Source organism: Podarcis liolepis (genome assembly GCF_965112155.1).
Source record: "Podarcis liolepis genome assembly, chromosome: 1".
In the NCBI taxonomy this organism is placed as follows: Eukaryota; Metazoa; Chordata; class Lepidosauria; order Squamata; family Lacertidae; genus Podarcis; species Podarcis liolepis.
The window spans coordinates 50,422,163-50,444,777 of NC_139554.1; the positions used below are offsets into that span (position 1 = coordinate 50,422,163).

The 22,615-nt window shown below is 44.0% G+C and overlaps 2 protein-coding genes across 5 annotated transcripts in view; one reads left to right on the top strand and one right to left on the bottom strand.

Moving 5' to 3' along the window:
- CSTPP1 (centriolar satellite-associated tubulin polyglutamylase complex regulator 1) overlaps positions 1–5,837 on the bottom strand; it is a 139,469-nt gene extending 133,632 nt beyond the window's left edge. Inside the window, exon 1 of the mRNA XM_083461179.1 lies at positions 5,596–5,837. Within this exon, the coding sequence (XP_083317305.1) occupies positions 5,596–5,822 (227 nt within the window). The 5' untranslated portion in view covers positions 5,823–5,837. The remainder of the gene's footprint in view (positions 1–5,595) is intronic.
- Positions 4,255–22,615, top strand: part of LRP4 (LDL receptor related protein 4) — a 95,519-nt gene continuing 77,158 nt past the window's right edge. For 3 of the 4 annotated variants that reach the window (XM_083459499.1, XM_083459500.1, XM_083459498.1), the window contains exon 1: positions 4,268–4,696. In XM_083459499.1, coding sequence (XP_083315625.1) covers positions 4,612–4,696 — 85 coding nt within the window. In that variant the 5' untranslated portion in view covers positions 4,268–4,611. Of the gene's footprint in view, positions 4,697–22,615 lie in introns of all 4 variants that reach the window. The other variant, XM_083459497.1, reaches the window with a different exon arrangement.

Genomic DNA, 22,615 nt, shown 5'->3' on the forward strand with positions numbered 1-22,615 from the left:
TAGGCCCTGCAACAAATCCGGACACCAGTTCTGTCCAAGTAATGATGTTACATGACTGAATAACCTCAGCCACACAATGAAGAGCTAATTCCTTACAGAAGCAAGCTGTCATCTGTGCATAATGGGGGCCTGAACTCCACACACCTCAGCTTAACTGGAGGCTTGCATTTTCAAATCAGATGGAAGGTGGTCTGAGGAGCAACACATGTAACCGGAGTATTGTTCAATAAACTACAGGGTACATATGGATTCTGGCTAATATCATGTGTACTCAGCTTCAAACACCAGAACTGGCAGCACACTGGAGCTGGAGTAAAAGGTAATGTGTACACAGTCTTCTTTTCCCAGAATAGGTGTGCATGGCATCATTAGAGAGACAGCATTAGCATAGAAGCTGGTGTTGTGAATAAGCCACTCTGTCCTTATCTTGTATGCATTTGCATAGAAATTTCACAGGCAGATTGCTGCATAGATTTCCTGCCCTTTTGAACCCACTGTTTACCAACTATCTCCCCCTCTCCTGCAACTAAGTAAATCTGCCAACTGAAGATAACACTGATGGAGTGAGCTCTTCTCCACAAAAGCTTAGGTCACAATAAATCTGTCACTCTTTTAAGGTGTCACAAGATTATTTGTTGTTTTCAATCTGATCAAGCAACTTTGTGTGAGAGAGACAGACTCCTTGTGGATTATGGCAACTTCACCTCTTTTGGTTGCGGCAAACTGGTTTTTAATAGGGTTCAGAGTTGTCTATCGCAATTCCAGTCTGTGAGACTCTGATTAAGCCTGCTGTCTGGAAGTAGTTTCCCCCCCAATAGTCTGCTAAGCACTTTAAATATTTAGGAATATTACATATATACAAAATATCTCACCTAGGTGTAGGTAGGGAGTTTCAAAGAATACCGTATGTGCTTGCTACACTAAAAGATTGACTCTTCGCCAATATAGAAAGAACATTATAGGGCACTTGTAAAAGTACACAGATCAAAGCAGTAAAGTAGACATGGAAGGAGCAGTGCGATCCTGCAAGTAAATTAGCCCAAAGTTGTAAAGTCCTAACAGTATACAATAGTATACAACTTGGCCTATTAACAAACTGGCAACCACTCTGATCTTTGAGCAGAGATATAGCATGCTGATAGAATCTTGCTCCTTTCAGCAATTGTGCAGCAGCATTCTGCACTAAATCCAGCCACAATGGAAGCTCCACAATGAGTGCATTGCAGTAATCCAGGCATGAAGTTACCAATGCCTAAAGTTATCCTGGTTTAGAAATGGTCACAGCTGTCATACTACCAAAAGCTATTCTTGGCCACTGAGTGACACAACTGGAACCAGGAGCATCCCAGACTGCGTACCTGGCTCCTCACAGGGTGTGTACAGCATACAATGCAGACAACTGACAAATAATTCACTCACAATGTTGCTGTCTTGCCTGATTTCAAGCTCAATTTGTATTTCCCTATCAAGTCCAATACTGTATACAGATTGTATGGAGAAATAAAGCTGTTACGTTTTTAGAATAATTTGTATAGTTTATGAAGCAATATCCTGCAATAGAGTACATTCTCATAAACAAAACTTACAATAACTTTGTAAGTACTATAAATATTTCAACAAATTCCACATTAAAAGGTTGTTCAGTAACTTTTTTCTTGGATGCCTCAAGTAATAGTTATGAAATAGGCAAACTTGCTATTAGAATGTATGGAACCAATGGCTGCCAAAGACCTAAGACCCAAAATTCATGTGACAATCACAGATCAGAGTTCCAGTTGCCTACCTCAGCTGTCTGGCAACATTTACAATTGCAGAATTGCCTTCATTCCAAAGTTATCTCTGGTGGTTTCACTTCATCAGAGGCGCCAGATGTACGCAAATTCTTGATTTCTATACAGAATAGCTGTTGTGGGTTCAGTAAGTAAGTTTTTATTTTCAGATTTTTGCTAAGACCAGAACCTCACACTTGATGAAACTTTAAATACAACAGATCTCTGAATTTAAAGGAACTGGAAGATGCAAGAGGGCAGGCTGCATGGCACACAGAACTATTCTCTCCAACCAACTCCTCACCATTTACCAGCATCTGCTGTCTAAGGCATCCATCTCTTTCTGCCTAAGGGTAGGGCTGGCCTTGCTAGAATTATTTTTAGGATAACTGACCTAGCATTAAAGAGAGGCATGAAATGCCCAGTGGTTTGCTAAGAAGTTTCCTTCCCATAGATTAGTGGTCTGTAAGAGTTATGGGAAAGATTGTGAACATTCCTCTTTTTTGATCTGGACTACAGTATTTCCCTTACTTTCTTCCATATCTCATGGTACTTTGCACAGTATTTTAAAAAACAAAAGCAGCCATGTTGTTCCATAACATCAAAGGAAAGACCAAAACCCACAGTTAAGCAATACTTTTATTGGGACTAACCAAAATGTCACAAAATTTACAATATTTTGAGGAAACACAGATCCTTGCATGCAGCAAAGGGATGGAATGGGGAGATAGTGTTGTCAATTTAACAATACGTTTTTTGGAAGGGGGTTATTAGTCTCTATTAGTTTTTATTGTAGCTTTTTGTTGTTGTTCACTTAAAAAAGTTATTTCTGTGCAATGGTGGCTTTGCACTAGTGGGGAGGGATTTCATCATAGATGTTTTGCCAATCCTTTTATCCACTGCAGCCCTTTGTGTTATATCCCACACTATTCTGCAGCCCCCCCCCCCCAACTTCAAGTATTGAGTGAGAGAGGTATTGGTGAAAGTCAGGTACCCTGCCTTCAGGGGCAGATCTGCTATGAAACTAATGAAGTTTAAGTTTCAGGGTCTTTAATCCCAGAGGGCCCCAGAAGCGACTTTAGCCCAGGCTGCTTTTAAAAAATGAATCTAGTAGAAGACCCAATCTGAGTCGCACAACTCATATTATTTTGTTGTTGTTTATATTTCAACAATCCTGAAGTTTGAGAGTTGGTAGTGCAGATGTTGTAGAGGTGTGGTGATCTGTCATGGAACAACCCCAGAAGATAATCAGGCGTTACCTCATTGCTGGTTGTGAAGGGACCCCCATAACAGTTCAAGCTTCAGGCCTCCAAAAATGTAGGTCTGTCACAGCCTGTCTTGCACGAGTAAAGTGCTTTCTGCTAGTGTAAAGCCACCATTGCATACAACTCACTATATCATTTAAAGTTTTATTGAACTAGCTTTAAAAGTGCATACCACTTTCCCATTTTGATGAAGTACCAAAAGCAACCAGGAAGAGTAAGTGTGAATCTTCAATACCTGCAAATTGAAATGAGTCCAGTGTTATGCATCTGGACACAGTGAAGTGGAACTGCCGTATCTGAGCTGAGAACAGGGATGATGTGTACATTTGCACCTGCTGATCAGCAAGGGGAGGGGAGTTGTCCTATATGGTGTGAGCGAGGCAGTGGTTTGCCACCAATCTGGGCACACTATGGGAGAAAACTTCCACTTGTGTTCAAAATGCTCTGAGCCTGTAAGGGGTGCAGGTGTGGGATGGCCTGGTGCTGGTGGTGATTTGAGAGCCAGCAGTGGCGTAGCGTGGGGGGTGCAGGGGGGCCGGCCGCAACATCTGGGGGTTAGGGGCCGCAAATCCACGGGTTAGGGGGCGCAAATTACTTGCCTTGCCCCGGGTGCTGACAACCCACGCTACGCCACTGAGAGCCAGTGTAGTTTTGTGGTTAGAGTGCTGGACTAAGATCTGGGAGGATCAGGGTTCAAATCCCCACTCATCCATTGGGTAATCCCATTGGTAGGTTAGGCTAGGCTAACCTACCTCACAGAGTTGTTGTGAGGATGAACTGAGGAGGAGGCAAAGAACCATGTACACCACTTTGAGCTCTTTGGAGGGAAAAGTTGGGATATAAATGCAACAAATAAATCATAATTTGAAGGGCTCTAACTCGGTGGTAGAGCACCTCCTTTGCATGCAGAGGGTCCCAGGTCCCTCTCCAAAAAGACCAAACTAGTTTAGGAGAAAAGTAGGTCCCGTGTAGGAAAAGGTTGAAGACTCTTAGCGTAGTAGGGAGTCCTCTGAGTTAGACTACCTGAGTCAGTACACAGCAGCTGTGGGCGCTTGCTGAGGCGGGAAGGCGACGTCAAGTTGCCTTCGTCTTCTCCCTCTCGCAACTTGGGGAAACGTGCCCGGCCGTGTAGCCGCCGCCGCCGCTCCTGTCGGCGAGAAGCGAAGGCGGAGGTTGCCCCTTCGGGACTCCTCCTCCGAGGGCAGGGCCGGGGGCGGGCAGGCGGAGCAGGCAGCCGGAGGGAGCCCCAATCTCGCCGTCGCGCTCCTGCGGGGTGGAGAGAGACGTCGGCGCGGGGTCGAGTGAAGCAGCAGCCGCCGCCGCTCCAACCAGAGCCAGACTCACCGCGAGCCACCCCGGCCAGTCCTGGCGCCTGGTGGTGGCGGCTGCTCTGAGGAGGAGGAAGGTCGCCCGGCCGGCACCGCGGAGAGAGAGAGAGAAAGAGGGAGGGACAGAGAGCCGCGGGCGCCGTGCAGCGAGACGACTCGGGAGAACTCAACTTTCTGCTCGCCGCTCGCCAAGCAGGGGAGAGGCTGCGTCGTGCAGGGGCTGCGGGAGCTGCAGCAGGGGTCGCCACCATGAGGCGGCTCGGGGGCGTCCGCCCGCCTCCTCCTCCTCAGCCGCTATTGCTGCTGCTGCTGGGAGCCCTTTTCTACGTGCGAGGTAAGCGCTTCCGAAGGGACACCCCCCCCCCGGTTTCCCGCGCTGCTCTCAGCCGCCGTGCTATGAACGAGACGCGGCCGCAGCGCAGGGCACTTGCGTCGGGGAAAGTCTCCTTTCTCTCCTTTGCCTTTCTGCCGTGCGGCGTCCCGCGGTCGAAGTTGCTCCGGGCTTCCCGAAAGGCGCTCGGCCCATGCTCAGGCGCGCTCGTCTCGCTTCACGTTTCGCACCGAGCCCCGCCTTGAGCCAGGAATCCCCGGACTCGGCCAGTGGCGTTTTTCTGGCCCTCATTGCGGGTGCGCCTGTGTTCTGCCTATACAGAGCTGCTCCCCTTTTCCTAGACCTGCAGCCCTCTCTGGGCACGTACCTGCGAACAAATCCCGCTGAACAAAGCAGGACTTTTAAATAGCACCCAACGCGCTTAGTTCAGCGTTGCAGGGAACCCCCCCCCATTTCTTTGCTCCCCAGGGTCCTTGCCCTCGTGGCTGTGGACCAGAGAAACCTCCTCGCAGTCTTCCCTCTCCTCCTCCCTTCCCCCACCCCTTTGTTTCTAAAACTAGAAGTGATGGCATCCAAGTTTCGGAGAGTTGGTGTGTCGGAGAGAGTTGCCTGTGTTCATTGGGCAAGGGTAGAAAGAGCACTCTGCACATGCTACAACCACGTCGCGTAATGATTTGGACAACCCCCCCCCCGGCCAAATCCGGCAGACACTGCCCGAGCCGCTGGTGGCGGGGAGGTGCTCTGGGGCAAAGCCTGGCTGAACTCTGGCTCAAATTAAGCCCGCTCCCTCCACGCGCAGGAGCAGCTGGGTGGAGCGGCGGCGGCGGCGGCTTTGCTCATTTGCAAGAGGTGCTCGAGTGTTTCTGGCGCCGGCGCGCGGGGCATCCCGCCGTGCTAACTACCTGCTTTCTTCTTCCCTACTTGGCATTGTCTTTGTCCCATCCGTCACACGCACGCCTCGTTCTCCGGCGATTCCCGTCCTCCTCAGCCTTCGCAGCTCATATTGTGTAGAGCATGCATCTGTTCGGGCCGCTGATCGGCTTTCCTGTCCCAGCCCTTCAAAGGTTTCTTCTTGCAACCCAACCGGATCCCTGCAAAGCCACAGCAAAGGGATCTCCACTTCCTTCATGTACTCTTGCCTTGAAACATGCTTGCTCTCCCCCCCACTCCTCCAAAGGGCAGCCGCCGCTTTTGATGCACATACGCCCACCTCCTCCCCTCTGAAGTTGATCTACTAAATTTATCCCTTTCTGTTCACCTCCCCCCCCCTTCTCTCTCTCCCTCCCTCCCTCTTTCTGTCTTGCCCTGCTGCGGGTGAATGAGAGGCTGTGGCATTGTTAAATTCAGTGCTGGAAGGTTGTATGTGTGCAGGTTATTTCTAGCCTTCTCTTGCGTGTTGGGACAGCAGCCCTTCCTCAGCAGGAATGCAGCTGCTCTTCCTACCAGACAAGCCCCTTAAAGGTACAGACCTGCTAGGGTGGAATCTTGGGCTCCGTGTACTTTCTTTTCCCTCAGATTTTTTGTGGTCTTGGGCGTGCTTTTATAGTAGTAGTAGTAGTAGTAGTAATAATAATAATAATAAATGCTCAAAGTGAGGACCCATAATAAATGCTATGTTGGGAGCAGGAAAGCATGTGAAGAAGAAAAAAGCAGCTTTCTCCCTGCCTGTTGCTTAGAAGGAAGACTGTGCATCTTAAGTGTTTTGCAGTGCTGTATTTGAAACTGATGTAGAAAATGTGTTGTGGTTAGTGGTTCACAGATGTGTGCTGAGCACATTATTGGTGCTCAATAAACAGTGGCAGAGTAATAGTAACTGTGTTCTTGGAGGGGGGAGATATGCTCTGCTGTTTATTAATAAGTTGAAGTTGTTGTTTGGGGGGGGAGCAAAGTTTTCCAGATGTTTGTGGACAAGTTGACATTTTCTGTAGCAGGAAGTCGGAAGCATAAATGCATCTTCCTCTTCTTTTGGCTGCTGCCTGTGTAATTTCATCCACCTGTCTCTCCAGATGCTGATTGGGAGTTGCAGGAAGTCTCTGCCTTAGAAGTATTGGCTCCCATCATTCTCACAAGCATTGGCCTTGGGGCACAATGAGGTTGTGTTTAGCTTAAACAGTTCCTTTCTGATCAGAATGCTGCTTGCGCTCACATACACCCCCCCCTTTGCAGTGGCAGGAGCGATAGTTTGAAAATGCCGGATAGAACAGGCGGAACCTTAATTTATTTTTATTGCTAACCGGAGGAGTTTAAATTTCTCTGGCAAGTTCTGTGAGAGCGTAAAGAAACAATTTAAAGGCTAGACCACTGCCTAGATAGAGGACTGGGTGGGATTTTATTTTGGCTCTTACCCAGGTGCTTCTATTTAATGTGTCCTGGCAGTTAATGACTGTTGGGGGGATGGTTTGCTGTAAAGTGTAGGTCATTTGTCATGCTTGCTTGTTAAGTGGCAGTGTGTTGATGTCTGCAGAAGGCACTTTTATGCCAGGTTGACTCAGGAATAGCAACATCCATAACTGAGGCTTCATTCCAGTATTATTCTCCTGAGTGTCCCTCTGGGGGAAAGTGCTGGCGTTTATGCTTGAATAAACAGTTTAACACATTTTCTTCCACATATATGCATTCTACTTCAGTTTTTCTACTCACTGATTTTAGTTTTATCTCCATTTGTTCCTACTTTCTTGCAGCGCTGAAGTATGCTAGATGAAATAAAATAATAAAAATTGGGAAAATCATTTATGCTTAAATTTAGGATACATGCAAGAGCTGGTGCCTCTTTGTTTTTGTGAACAGTAGCTCCAGTGTGATTGTGAAGACAACTTCATATGCTTAAAAGGTTAATAGAACGAAGGGCACAAGCAAATAATTTCAGATAAGAAACTCTTTCCTGTTTAATGTTGTGATACTGTACCGTGCTGTCAGGCTGCACCTTTATTTGTACGGCATCTGAGTGTGTGTACACAGGATATCTGCTCTCCCTATTCCTATTCACAGCTTTTATGTGGTGTCCCTTTTGTGCTGCACCATGCCAGTATCTATGGGAAGATTTAGGTTCTTCAGAAGTGAGGGCACTGTGGCTGTGTGAGACCTGTTTGTTGGCCTTTCTGTGGTGCCGTTTCTTCGTAATCAATAAGTTTGTTAATATTGCATGCCTTCATGACTTCAACACCATGCCCTATAGTTAAAATACAGTGGTACCTCGGGTTACATACGCTTCAGGTTACAGACTCCGCTAACCCAGAAATAGTACCTTGGGTTAAGAACTTTGCTTCAGGATGAGAACAGAAATTGTGCTTCTGCGGCAGGAGCCCCCATTAGCTAAAGTGGTGCTTCAGCTTAATAATAGTTTTAGGTTAAGAACAGACCTCCGGAACGAATTAAGTACTTAACCCGAGGTACCACCGTATAGCAATGATTCAAACAGAGTATAGCACACATATTGCTGCATTTTGTCAAGAATTTTGAATGACTGCCCCTTGACCTTAATTTAATAGTTAATAGTAGAGGGGAGTTGGCACTCCAATGAAATTTTAAGAGAGATGCTTGAACTTAAGCACTTGTGGAAGTTTCATCCTCTGTCCTGGTAGCTTTTATCTGTGACATGCAGTCACTCAGTATCATGAATGTACTAGCAAACTCCCAATTATTATGATAGATGAGATGTTTGTGGAGGAGAGTTTTAAGGACTCCAGAGTGGAAAGGTCAGTGAAGACCAGGTCCATCCAGGTTCTGGCATGGAAGACCCATCTTAACTTCAGTTCATTGTTGTGCCCAGGTGCATCCTTTACGTACCTTTTCTCATAGGAATTCATGACAGCCATTAATTTGTGTGGAAGAAAGTACAGTCATAACTTGGTTGCCGAACAGAATGCATTCCGGGAGTCCGTTTGACCACCGGAACCATTCAAAAACCAAAGCACGGCTTCCAATTGGCTGCAGGAGCTTCCTGCAGCCAATCGGAATCTACACTGTACGTTGGGCTTCCAAAAATCGTTTGAAAACCGGACCACTCACTCCCTGTTTTCAGTCATTTGGGAGCCAAAACATTTGGCAACTAAGCCGTTTGAGATCCAAGGTACGACTGTTAAGTGCATTCAGAAACAGACACCTTCTGGAAAGGGTGCTAAATCTATTTCCTGCCCCATGTGATTTCAACAATGGAGAACCCTGCCTGCTTCCATCTCTGCACTCTTACCATGGTTTCTGTTTCTTGGTCACACCAGAGTGTGAAAGAATATTGGGAACTGGTGCTCCTAATGCCTGAATCTCTATATACTTGTCTGTATTATATACAGTATTATTACCTCCCGTAATAGTTAACTCGGGGGGTGAGTGCTAACAGGGTTGCAACCCAAACAAGGCTGCTGGAAACAAAGAGGGAAGGTAGTGGTGTGCCACAGGGAATACTGAAGTTTTCAGGTGTACAAAAAAATCATTTAAAAAAACCCCCAAACCTAAGGCGGCATCTACTTACCCAGCCCCACAAAAACCTGCTGTATGAGGGCTGAACATGCTGTGTAGCCACAGAATGATGTGTGTTAGTTGGAAAAAAAAATCTGTGTATGAATGGGGGAGGGCCTGACTAGTTGACTAGAACCCTGAACCAGGAGCATTCCTTCTGGAAATTGAGGACACAGTGCTATGTATGTGTGAGTGAGTGGTACAACATTTCCATATATGGAGACTGAGACTCTTTTGGCAAAGTTCTCTGAAGTCTTCAGCGGATGTTCTTCTAAGCCCTGTTACCTAAAATTTGTTAAACGGCTCCCATCTGGGACCTTCAGCAGCCTATACATACCCTTTCCCTAGTGACCCATAGGAGCAGTTTTGGCCTACCTGTGCTAAAAAATGGTTGCAAACTTTGGGGGCTCTCCTGAGACTATTGCAGATGATAGAAGAGGAAAGAGACCCGCAGGTTAATTTGACGGTAGCTCTTTGCTTCAGCAAGTACTATGGCAGCTATAAAAAGAAGGCTGATAAGATAAAAGTTGTTATGTCGGTCCTGAAGTTCAGAATGCCAGATAATAAATTTACCAGTGTACATGTCTGGCTGGTATGAATTACCCCTGCCTTTGATACCTGAGATGCCGTACTTATTTATAGGACCCATCCTATTCCTGTGACTATACTTTTTTTAAAAAAACTTTTAATATTGAATTTTAAATTGCTGTAACCCACCCTGGGATCTGCTGGCAAAGGGTTGACAATAAATGATGATGATATATGCAGCAAACCTAATTAACTGAAGGGTTCTGTTGATTGAACCCTTTTGATTTACCCCTTTAAGCAAGAAAGTATGTAGAACAAGGAGCCTAGTGACACCTAGATTCCTGCTTTTTCCTCTGAAAGGTCTCTTAGCTCTTTGGACCTCTGGATTCCCATTTGACTTTCTTTGCTCACCGAATTTCCCCCCCTGCTTATTCTACGTAAGAAATCCATTATAGGCAAGCAAATTTCTCCTGGGCTGATTGGAGATGAGTACTTTGAATTGTACTTAGAATTTACACCTTACCTTGTACGGACTGAAGTAATGGAAAATAATCTCTGTCTGGGAACTGAAGAATGTAGTTTGGAGGTTTTTAAGCAGAAGTCTAGTGGTCATCTGTCACGGATGCTTTGCTTTGATTCCTGCAATGCAGGGGGTTGGACTAGATGACCCTAGGGGTCCCTTCTGATTCTATGAGTATTGTATAATGGAGTACTCCACAGAGGCAAACTTTTCTAATCTTTAAACCACTTGGTAGACTCTGGAAGGCTACTATTAGGTCAGTTTGAGTTAGTTGTAGCTCCTTTTTTAAGACAGTTTTCCTAATCCAGATAAATTAAATTATTCCTGTACCATCTAGTTTAAGTTTTTAAAGGTTATTACACAGACAAAGCATGTGATTTGTAGTAGACTCAAAAGGTGGGGTAAAAAAAAATGGTGGGTGTAACATTCCCATCATTTTTAAATGAAAGGTTTTGCTAGTTTGCTGCAGGGTAATAATAGATATTTACAAATATTTTCAGTCTCAAACAAGTTACACTCCTCAATAAAAGTAATACTATCTTTCCAGTTATGCGTTCAATAGCTTCTCCTCATCCTCAAAAGGAGGTGGCAAGTAACACCGTTTTTGTCTGTGAAAATGAGGCAGAAATGTAAATAGTTACACTTCTCCTTATGTTAGAATGCAGATTGTCTGGGATATTTATTATTATTATTGTTACTGTTTCTTTACTGACAGGTTTTGTTTGTTTGGAAAAATGCTATTCAAGGTAGCAAATAAAAAGGATTGGGGGAGGAAAACATGGAAGAAACAGGCCACCATTTACAAAAACTGCATGTGTGTGTGTGTGATATATATTAAAAGGGTGTACACACATAGTATTAATGGCAAGGCAGCCTTATAATAAGCTTGGGAGATTGGATTACCGAAAAGCCCCACCAGCTGAATCTTGGTAGGAGATCAAATAAATTCTGAGGAGTTTCTCACAATTTGCTTTCCTTATATTCCTTTTAAGGGGTGACAACCATGAGAAAGGAATACAAATACAGAAAGATTAATTGTCTCTATGTGTTTATATAAAACGTTTCAGGTTATCAGAATTTTTGTTTTTATTCATTTAAAGCTATTGTAGTGTTGCTCGATATTTTTTTCTTATTTCCATGGAATACATAGAGTGCCCTTACTGGTTTTCTCTTTATGGGCATTGAAGTATGAAAAAAAGGTTCCCTTAATTGACGTGGGACTGAAGCATACTAATTATGGTGCTCTTACAGCATTCTCTCTCTCTCTCTTTCTCTCTTTCTCTCTCACACACGCTATATCTTATGTAAAATAACAGACAATAATGCAGATTATACAGTGGAACAAGTGCTTTAAGACAGATACAATATGAAGCTTTGTAAAAATCCCTCCGTGAGATCTGATGTTTGTGTTTCCATGCAATTTTTAAAAAGCTCTTATTCTTTCTTCTTGCTGTGCAAACCTTTTATGCAAGCAGGAAAACTTGACCATGCAAAAGTCATGGTTTTGAAGATTTAACTCTTTGACTGCCGCTGTGATTTCATTTATTTATTTATTTCATAAAATTTACATACTGTTTGATTGTCAAAATAATTGAAATGGTTACATTGCAATGTTTTGGTATCATCGCCACCGCCCCCCCCCCCCGCATGTGCAAATTTTGTCGTGCTTCAAGCGAAAACAAGGACTGGAAAAAAAAAAGCAGTTCGAAGGATGGCCGGCACCGTTGCTGTATCTCTGCATACCTTTTATTGAGACTGCCACAGTGCCTGCTGAGTATTTGGTGCCCATTTTATAAGTATAGTGGAACCTCTCTTGTCGAACGTAATCCGTACTAGAAGAACATTCGACTTCCGACAACCGAGGCGCAAAGTGGCTGTCTGCAATTTCCATTGAGAAAATGGAAAAACACGCAGCGGAAGCCGTTGGACTTCCGAGGCATGTTCAGAAACGGAAGCATTCACTCCCGGGTTTTTGGCATTCGGGTTCCGAAATGTTCAGCTTCCAAGACGCTCGAAAACCGAGATTCCACTGTAACACATTCCATTACCCTGTGCCCAAACATTTCCGAACAGTTAAAAAAGTATACTCTGTTAAATATTTATGATCTTTCTAGTTTGTGAAAAGCTGAATGCGCATCTACACATGCTCATGCTAGAGTGGTGTTTCTTTTAGGAGTGAAATACAATTGGTGTAGATATTGCTGTAGATACAACCACTATTGAGTTGTATGTGACTTGGGGATGTAGCTGCAGTTAGGAACTCCCACCCTCATTTTGCCACTTCTCTTGTATTATGTTGTAAGCTGCCCAGCGTGGCTGGGGAAACCCAACTAGATGGGCGGGATATAAAACAATAAAACAACAACAACAACAACAACAGTGCTGGAACAGATGCAGATTGCCTTGCTACTACTATCTCTCCAGATAAATAATATCCTGGATACAGTCTAATTTTACAGAGGAAACCATGAACCTGTTAATGAATGTGCCTGCCAAACACAGATTAGATAAACAAAGATCTTTGCTAAATCCCCTTTCTATTGTTGTTTCTGTGGCTGTTCCTTTAATATTACTTAAGGAAATCTTTTCAGGAATATGATAAACCATTTCCTTTTTGAAAGTGCATGCCCTTTAAAAAGTATGCTGCTGGCTTCACCTGATGGAGGAGCCTTTGAGCTGGGCTTCTCTTGGCATTCAGCATGCTCACACTGCATTAATTGGCATACTGCATTTAGTGGCTGTCTGCATTTCACACAAATCATGACAAAGAACACTAATTGCAGCTGTTGTCCATGAAGTTAATGTGTCTAACGGTTCGGCTTTTACCATTGAGTTTGCAGTATCTTTGGTTCACTGACATGGCTGTTTTGTTAGGCGTTGGTCTTCTATGGGATTTTGTTCCCTGTGCTGAGTGTTAGGGATATCAGTTTAATCCAGGGGTAGGCAACCTAAGGCCTGGGGGCCTGATCCGGCCCAATCACCTTCTAAATCCAGCCTGCGGACGGTCTGGGAATCAGCGTGTTTTCACATGAGTAGAATGTGTGCTTTTATTTAAAATGCATCTCTGGGTTGTTTGTGAGGCATAGGAATTCGTTCATTCAGGCCCCCCACAAGGTCTGAGAGACAGTGGACCGGCCCACAGCTGAAAAAGGTTGCTAACCCCTGGTTTAATCCCTCTTCTCCATCTCGACAAGAACAGAGTTTGCTAATATAGAAAGCAAAGTAAAGTGTATTCCCTTCCACTACCATTGCTAGATTGTAATCCCAGGCATTATTGGTCTTGTTTGTTTTGTATAGAGTTGGTAAGAGCAAGTAGTGCCCTTTTTGATTGCTTGAATGTGGACGAGACCATACTTAGCTGTTCCTCCAGCATTTCCTTTGGAGTGGTGAGATGATCTATTTCATACATGGGGGTCCTAGGTAAAGGTAAAGGCACCCCTAAACAATTAAGTCCAGTCGCGAACGACTCTGGGGTTGCGGCGCTCATCTCGCTTTACAGGCGTTTGTCCACTTCCGCAGACAGGGAGCCGGCGTTTGTCCACTTCCGCAGCCAGTTTTTCCAGGTCATGTGGCCAGCATGACTAAGCCGCTTCTGGTGAAACCAGAGCAGCGCACGGAAACACCGTTTACCTTCCCGCCAGAGCGGTACCTATTTATCTACTTTCACTGCATGCTTTTGAACTGGTAGGTTGGCAGGAGCTGGGACCGAACAACAGGAGCTCACCCCATCATGGGGATTCGAACCGCCGACCTTTCAATCGGCAAGCCCAAGCAGCACAGTGGTTTAACCCACAGCGCCACCTGTGTCCCGCATGGGGGTCCCAAGGTTGCTCAAGTGTTTGTGATTGCTCCTCTCCTCCAACAACACAACTCTTTAAAAATGGTTCTAGGGCATGTGAATGCATACTCATTTGATGATACAGCATAGTCTAATTAACTCTGTGAATTGATGGAGTGTAGTAGATTCTGTAGTTTGAAACTGAGTAGCTTCATTTACAGTGCCATCCTATACTCAGAAATAAGCCCCACTGAGTTCCAACGAAGTTTGGTACCAGGTAAGTGGGTATAGGATTGAAGCCTCAACCATGCAAGTGTTTTTGATGACTAGAATTGCCAGTGTGGGAACAAATTTATTCCAGTGGAAAGCTTTATCATTGCCCCATTGCTAAGTAAGTTGCATCAATATTCGTGACCTTAATTGCAATGAACAATGTTGGCTCTTGCTGTTTTGTGGAAAGGTTGGCATTATGCATTTTCTTTCTAGGCTAAAATCACACATCTATTTTCAGATGCTTTAATGACCTCCCTCCTCACAGTCCCCACGCATAAGTTACGGTTTTACTGCTTTAAATATCACCACAAACTCTCCAGTCATTGTGGAAGAAGGTTCTCTTTCAACCTGCCTGTGTTACCCTATAATTGAATGTGATCCTATCTCAATGCAGTTGGTGATGGTGTGTAACTCCTCTCTACCTTACTTTTCTGCCTCCTCAGCCACCGTTCCTCCTTCCTATTGAAACCAGCCTGATACAGGGGGACACCTTTTCAATTTCATAGATCCTTTAACAACTTTCTAAAATAATACCATATGCATCAAGGCTGATGCACATGCATGCTTTTTGAAAGAGAGAAGGCAGTGTAATTTTTTTTCTTTGGTTATATATTGATATTTCTTTTCACATTTCTTTTTTCTTTATATTTTTCTCTTTTTTTGCATTATTCCTTTATAAATGAAAATCTTTCAATAAAAAACTTTTTATAGTACATGTTTTATAGTATAGTACATTTTTGTATTTTATATATGTATATCCAAAGCATGAGGGTGGCTCAAAAAATGCTTTTAAGTTGCATGTATGAAATCCTCTTTCTTTTATAGCCAGGGTTGGATCATAAATGAGTTCATTCAATTGATTAAAATGTCTGCCCAGCTTGAATATGTGTTTGCACTGCCACTTCATGTCCCTTCTTTACAAAACATACAAAGGTTTTAAAATACTCCATCATACTGTTACCTCACATAAGATTACCCGTGGCTAATAGAGAAATTTATCACTTGCTTTTCTTCCCTAGTTACATCTGCTGACAAAAGAGTCCAGTCAAGCGGTTTCTGACATCCGTTGTGTCATCGTCGTCTCCGTGAAGCTCCTAAATCTCACATAAGCATCGCTGGTATTGGTTATACAGTTGGCCCACATCTTACGCAAGGGATTGGTTTCAAAGGTAACAGGTATTTGTGGCAATTGTGTATGGCCAAAATCGTGTTACCCTTGGAACCACCCTGAGGCTAGCCAAGCTAGGCTGCCTTCTAGAAGGCAGTTGGTGAGGGGAAGAGAAAGAGCATCCCTATCCGTCCTAGAGCTGGGGTGCCTTGCCCTGGAAGCAACAGCAAGAGCTTAAAAGCCATTTTCGTGGTGAGTCCACTCGTGGTTACCACGGCAAGAGCTTTTAAGCTGTTGACCTTGCTTCTCAGGCTCATTTGACACACAGACTGTGGGACTGGTAGGCATACTCTCATGAGATCATAGACCACACCCGCCTTGCCCACTTATAGTTGAAATAGTGTAGGTTAAATGTGCTCACGGTGCACCCTGTTTGTGGATCAGAATAATGATGCTGTGGAAGCTGGATGGATGATACATTATTGTGATTTACTTTGGGGGAATCCAGTGCTTACTGAATAGCAAACAGTGAGTTCTTTTTAAAAACCAAACCAAAGTGATCAGCACAGAAGTAGTCTTCAAAACACATCTACTAATCACCAGCACATCAATTTTTTCCTTGTTACTAAGATAGGCAAGAACTTTAGTATTCTTTTTGTAACTGGCAGTCCATCCCAGTTTACGGATTATTCTGTCCCGGTTGCATCATTGTTATTGTTTTAATATTGCATGTCTCATTAGTGTTCAGTCATAATCGGGCTAGCTCTCTGGTAGAGGGTGGTGACCTAGCTTTCCCTGGTTTCCTTCTTGCCACTCCTCTTTATGACCCCTGTTGTCTCTTTGTTTTCCCCTGTTAAATTTGTGCTGGTGATGTGGCATGTGTGCTGTTTTTCCAAATAGCCTGAAGTTGGCTGTAACCAAGAGCAGCAGTTAAATAGAGCCCAATTTCGCTGCTTCCTGGCGTTCAATTGTTTAACTCCATTTTCTGGATTTCTGCGGTTTTGATTTACAGAGAAGCAAACCTCCCTGGTGCCTCTGGGCATCTCTTAAAGCCATTAGAACAAGGTCCATTATTTTCTGGTGCTTAGAAATTCTTCTCTTCAGTCCGAGCATCCATCAAAATAATGTATTCCCTGTAAAGGCTTCTGGAAAATGTTTTAATGGGACCTTTTCACACTTGGGGACAGTTCTTGGATGGAAGAGAAATTGGGGGAAGAGGGAATGCGGGTCAGGCTCATAGATGGTCTGACTCTGCCTTGCACTGAGCAATGACCTGAATCCTCTCTGCCTTTACCTCTGTGCAGAGGGAGTGGTGTGAACAGAGCAGAACCAAAGCTGGCCACAAAAAGCGCTGGGAGGAAGAAGAAGAAAAAAAGGCCCCACTCTTGACAAAGAGGCAATTGTACAAAGGTGCCGTATAATTTATCTCCAGGAGTTTATTCCTGGTTGCTTTTCCTGGAAAGACCAAAAAACTGCCTTCCTCTACTCACTGTTTCCCTCTTCAAGGGATATGCTGGAGAGGAAAAAGAGAAAGAGGAAACATTTATTAGTGAAAGACCCATCTATCTTCCACTCTCCTTCTCATGCCTATGCTCTCCCCACTCCACTTGAAAGGGCAATGCCTTTGGCAGGAAACCTACTCTTGCTATTGGTCTGCCAAATGATTCAGTTTCTTTTAAGTCTTTGCCTCTTTCCTAGTTCAACTCTTCAAAGTTAAATCGGTCTTGGAAGAGTTGTTTGAGGAGGTCTGCTTGGTGTGCACTTGAGGTCATGGGAACTTTGTTCCCATTGGGTTGGATAAATTGTGCAGCAGATATTTATTTTGGTTAATATGGCATACACGCAAAATGAGATACAGTCAATTTGCAATTTATACACAATTTAACTTGAATGAATTTAACTTCACATGCTTGAACCTAAAAAAATTAAAGTGGACAGTTTTTCTTGGGGGGGATGGGGGGACATTGGCAGTCCCACCTGCCATTGCACTCACCTTGGGAGAGCATTTGGATGTTCAGGGAGCATGTTCAGCAGCCTTTGGAGAGTGTGTGTGGCCTTGGGAGAGAGTTTAGAGGTGCAGGGACAGTTTCTTTAGACTATACACGATTTCGGCTTTTCGCGCTATCCCAGTACGTACTCCCTACATAAGTTGAGAGTCGAATATGCTAGTTAAAAGCAGTGCTGTTGATAAAAATCCATCTTGACATAGGGTACAGCAGGCATTGTCAGGGGGCACCCACGAGTGCTGGGTTGCCTCTGAAATCTTCCCCTGCCATCTGCAAAGCCCCTGAGCACACACGTATGCACACACACATTTACTGCCCCTTGGTCATGAGGTGACAAGGGTATATACCCTTTTCTCCCTTTAAATTGACAGTGAGCTAAAGGACGAAGTTGGAAGAGTGTTTTTCCAAGGCCAGGTTAATTTGACTGGATCTTACTTTTACCCACATCCCTTAGAAAAGTGAAGTGTGTATACACACTTTGTCTCTTTCAGTCTTGTGGGGAAGACCTGATCGAGGGGAGAGGAAGGGCCAGAGGTGGGGAGGGGAGCCCATAGCGCTCACTCGAAAATCCAAATATGTGCATGGGCCAGAAATGGTTGGCAACTCCTGGGAGATGCAGAGTTGACATTCTGGCAATGTGGGAGCATTTATGTATTCTCTTCCATCTGTTTTCATATATGTTCAGTCATAGCCTTTAAGACAGGATTAGTGCCAGAGCAAAGTGTTTATCTGAGAGGAATAAGAAGGAAGGAAGTTCAGAGACAGAAGGTGTTGCGGAAGAAGATGCAAACTTAGCAGTGAGGGACAATTATAGAGGTGCCTCACCAACAAAGAGAAGAAGGAGCAGAGGTGTTGGCAGGAGCCAGTCTGTCTTCAGGCACAGAAGCGCTAGAGCTTGAAGAGGAAGATTGAAACTGTAAGGCCTGAGTGGCAGGTGTGAGATGCGCTTTGCTGATTGCATATTGAAGTGCTAGATGAAGGGGTGCAAGGCATCAACGGAGGGGAAGTGGAAGGGAAAGGGTTTTAATGCTGTGCATTGAGGACAGATGCTGGCAGAGTTTTAATGGGGGGGGGGGAAGAGTATAGAAACATATTCAGAATTTTGATTTGGTTTTGTATTTGCCACTTTCCCAGCCACAAAGCTGAGAACAAACTGGCTCACGGGGAGAGGCAAGTATTAAAAATAGCAAACCACATAATAGAATATGTAAGATAAGCCATATCCACACAGGTCAGACCATCCTGTGTTAGGGTGCTAAAATATCAACAACTCACCCAATGGTTTGGTGACTGATTTTCAAGAAGCTGAGAGATCAGGGAGCACATGACAGAGGGCTGCAGAATACAATGAACAGGGAAGGTAATTTTAAAAGATAAATATATGAGAGTAACTGCTCCAGCATTGGTTCAGAATTAGGTTGTGTTTACTACATCAGTTCTGTGTGTTTTGTTTTCTAGTGGAATACACAATCTGCACATAATACCATATTTCATCATTAATATTTTAACAGTTTTTAAATACAAAAATGGTTAACTCTGTAAGTAAAATGTTTATTCTATTTAACAATATTTTTAAATGTATGGTGCTGTAACAAGGAATATATAGTTTTAAATAATAATAATAAATTGTTGCTATACTGGCCAGTTGTATGATTTGAGTATGGCTAATTTTATTTTAATGTATAATGTTTCACACCATAAGGTTTCAGAGTGGATTACAACAATCTAATAATACAATTAAAAACAAGTAAAATAGTTTATACAATTTACGACATGGTTATTAGTTTTAATGTTGCTTTCTTTTTATCATTGGGGGGTGGCTTTGGATTATGAGCTATCACAAGCTAATTGGATAGGATGGGATATTTAATTTTATAATTAGGTATTACCATTTCTGAATTGTCCCTTAATTGCTAGCAAAGGCCATGTCAACAAACCAACAAACCACACAAAGTTGAACAAAACAAAAGCAAGCAAAACAAAAGCTCGTGTTTGAATCAGCTTTGAGGCTGCATCCACATCAGCCTACCACTCTTTCAGTCTTCATTGTTTTGGCACATAGTAGACATCTCTCAGCCATTCCGTCTGTATTAACCACAAGGAGAAAAATGAAAGCTAAACTTTGCAGATAAGTGTATTAGAAAATGTATAAAGAGTATACATATTTTTATGAATCCCTGACCCACGTAGAAGTCAGGGTGGTGGACACAAAGAGGTCAGAGCATAGATCAAGGACCTTTTTACCCTTACTGGGTTTTACAAATCCTGTCTAGCTATTCCCTTCCCATGGTGGCCATGGCTGCCCACTGTGAAAACAGGATGTGCGATGACATAGGCAATTGGCCTGATCCATCAGGGGCTTCTTCGATTTAAAAGGACCCTTTAAATAAGATGCAGAGTCATGTAGAACCCTACATGACTAATTGATTCTAATGTGCCCTGTATCTCATGGAATTGTAGAGGTGGAAGGGCTCACGAAGATCATGCAGTCTAACCCCCTGCCATGCAGGAATCTTTCACCCAACAAGGGGCTTGGACTCATGGCCCTGAAATGAAGAGTCTCATGCTCTACCAACTGAGCTATCCTGTTTCTGTTGTATATGCAGGCCCTATTCTGTAATGGGCTGAGAGGGCATTTTAATTGTAAATAACCCCCTTTTTGAAAGTGCCATAGGTGGCCTCACACCTCAAATCAAACTTCAATGGTTGATGTTCTGGCTAGAACTGCAAAGCATTTGCAGGCAGTCAAAATGCAGTATTGGATCCTGAATTTCCAAGGGCGTACATTTTTGATTTAGGGATGCTTTTAGTTGTTTCCAAGATTGATTCATGGAAGTTATCGTGAAGTTCTTGTTTACACATGCTTGGTATTGCGTGGGGTGTTAACTACATTCCTTGCTTACTATCTTGGATCATTGCTATGCTACTGTGTTTGCTTGCTGTGAAACACGAACCCCACCTACACCTGCCTGCTCACCTGTGGAAATCGCCATGCTAGTATATTGCATAGGCGCTTCTTTTGAGATGAAGCTGCAGCAAGTTTCCTTATTTTCATTCTGGTTCAGCCTTGGGTTTAAACCCATTTGATAGTGTAAACAGATTAAAGTGAGTTAGAGCAGTTGGGTTTGTTAAGTCACAATAAATGATCATGTAAACAAGCCCCCCAATCGTTTGAAAACATGGCCTTTGGCAAGTGGGAAGAATGACGGACTAACTCGCACTGAATGTGGCCGCTTATCCCAAGCCAAGTACTGAATGTTTAGGACTCCTGGGGAGTGTTTAGAGGGGGTCACTGGGGAGATTATTCAGATTTTGAAGTGGTCCTCATTGAGCACTGGCTGACTCCCACACCCCTTTGAGCTGCCTGCCTGAATGGACAAGAGCACTCAGAAGCACTTGCTACTTAGCAGACAAAAGGTGCTGTGCACACTTTCCCCACCCCCTTATCCTTGCCGTGCTATTGGGGCTCTTGTGCTTGGTGCCCTTTCTCTGCTTTGATTGGGTGCTCGCCCAGTGATTTGCTCAGGGAACAGACTCCGCAAAATCAACAATACCGGCTGTGCTGGAGGTCTCCGGTGTGGAGGGAAACACTCCAAAAGGAACTGTGACTTCTCATGGAGTCAGCTGATAAGAGATTTTGACCCTTTTAAAGTTTTGTGGTTACCGTTTTATAGATATCGTCAAGATCTGTCGTGTGATTCTCCACATTTAGGAAACAGGCACAATCACATTCCCCAAGTTAGGAAAATCAGAGTTGCTTTGTTTAGCAACGAAGCACCTCAGTCTAGCAGGCTGCACCCCTTCCTGGCTCTCAGACCCTGATCCACTCAGGTCTTTCAATGTGGTTCCTCCGCCCCATCCCAGTAGCCTCACATGCAGCTACCTGGGCACTTCAGGGGCAGTGCTGAAGTTCTTGCCAGTCTCCTCTTCTTCTGTGGCCAGGAGGAGATGAAGGGAAGTCTTGGAGGTAGTCAGGAAGTGAGGTAGGTGGTCTGGTTAGTCCATGTCTGATGGCTCCTTGGGATCATTGACAGGATGGAGATCTACTGGGGATGGGATCCTGCTCCTCTTCACTTGAGGAGACCTCAAGTTTGAAATCTGGGTAGGGCTGAATCCTGGCAGGCACATACACGCCTTATTGAACCTCTCCAAGTGAACATAGAAGCAAAACAAAAACAAAGATATAGATGGAAAAACAAGGGAACTGAGTCTCACGGTTTTAAGGTCCTCGGTAGAAAAGCGAAAAGGAAGCGAAATGTCTGCTGTAGAATAGAAACTTGGTTGAAACCCACCCATCAAGACAAAGTACAGTAGAATTGGAAAGGACTAAAACACCATGCAGGCCCTGTTCCCTAGGCCTTTCCTGCACATAAACACATGGAATCCTGAATGCAGCCCACATAGTGCCATCCTGCAAACCTAGAAGAGTGAGAAATCAGTGCTTCTGCCTCCTGGGCCACAATGATACACAGAAAACTGGGCAGAGGAGAGCTGGCAAGCTAAGCTTTGCTTCCTCAGCAGAATCTCAACATTTTTTTCATGGCAAAAACCAGGGGACGCCCTGCGTTCTTCTCCCATGCCTTCCTCTTGGAATTTCCTGATTGGGTTAAATATATTTTCTTCTGGACAATCTCCTCTCTTTTCCTGTTTTTTGTATGAATAAACTAATCCCAGTCTTGTCATCTTGCCTGGCATTGATGAGGGGGTGAAAAAGAGAAAAGGCTTCAAAACTAAACATCAGTAGTTCTGTTTGTTTGCCGCTTCCCTCCTTCCGTATTTTGATTGCTTCTCCTCCTCCTATGCCGTCTTTTTAAACATAGATATGGTATGTTGTACTAGGATATTTGCAAAATGTCTTTAGGTGTTGGTACAAATGGAAAAAGACAACCCCAGGTGTTCAATAACTTTCTGAAAAATAGAGGCCTTTTAAACCCCTCTTTCGCCTGAGAGAGAGATCTTTTAAACTTCTTGATCATGTAAGGTATTTAGAGCATGCTCGTCACCAGGGTCATGTCTAAACACTTGAGTAGGTGTGCTCAGACTGAATGGCTAAGTGGAAACTTGAATCTCAGTGTCCCTGGTCTTAATCCAACGCTAACTGCAGCACCACATCAGTCCTCTTGATTAGTTCACCCGATGCATTTGTAGCAAGTATTTGGGGAACCAAACAAATCAAAAGTTTAAAAAAGAGTGGGAGTGTTATAGAGTATATTTATAAAAACATTGTTCCCAAGTAAAATCCTTAATGTGCTTT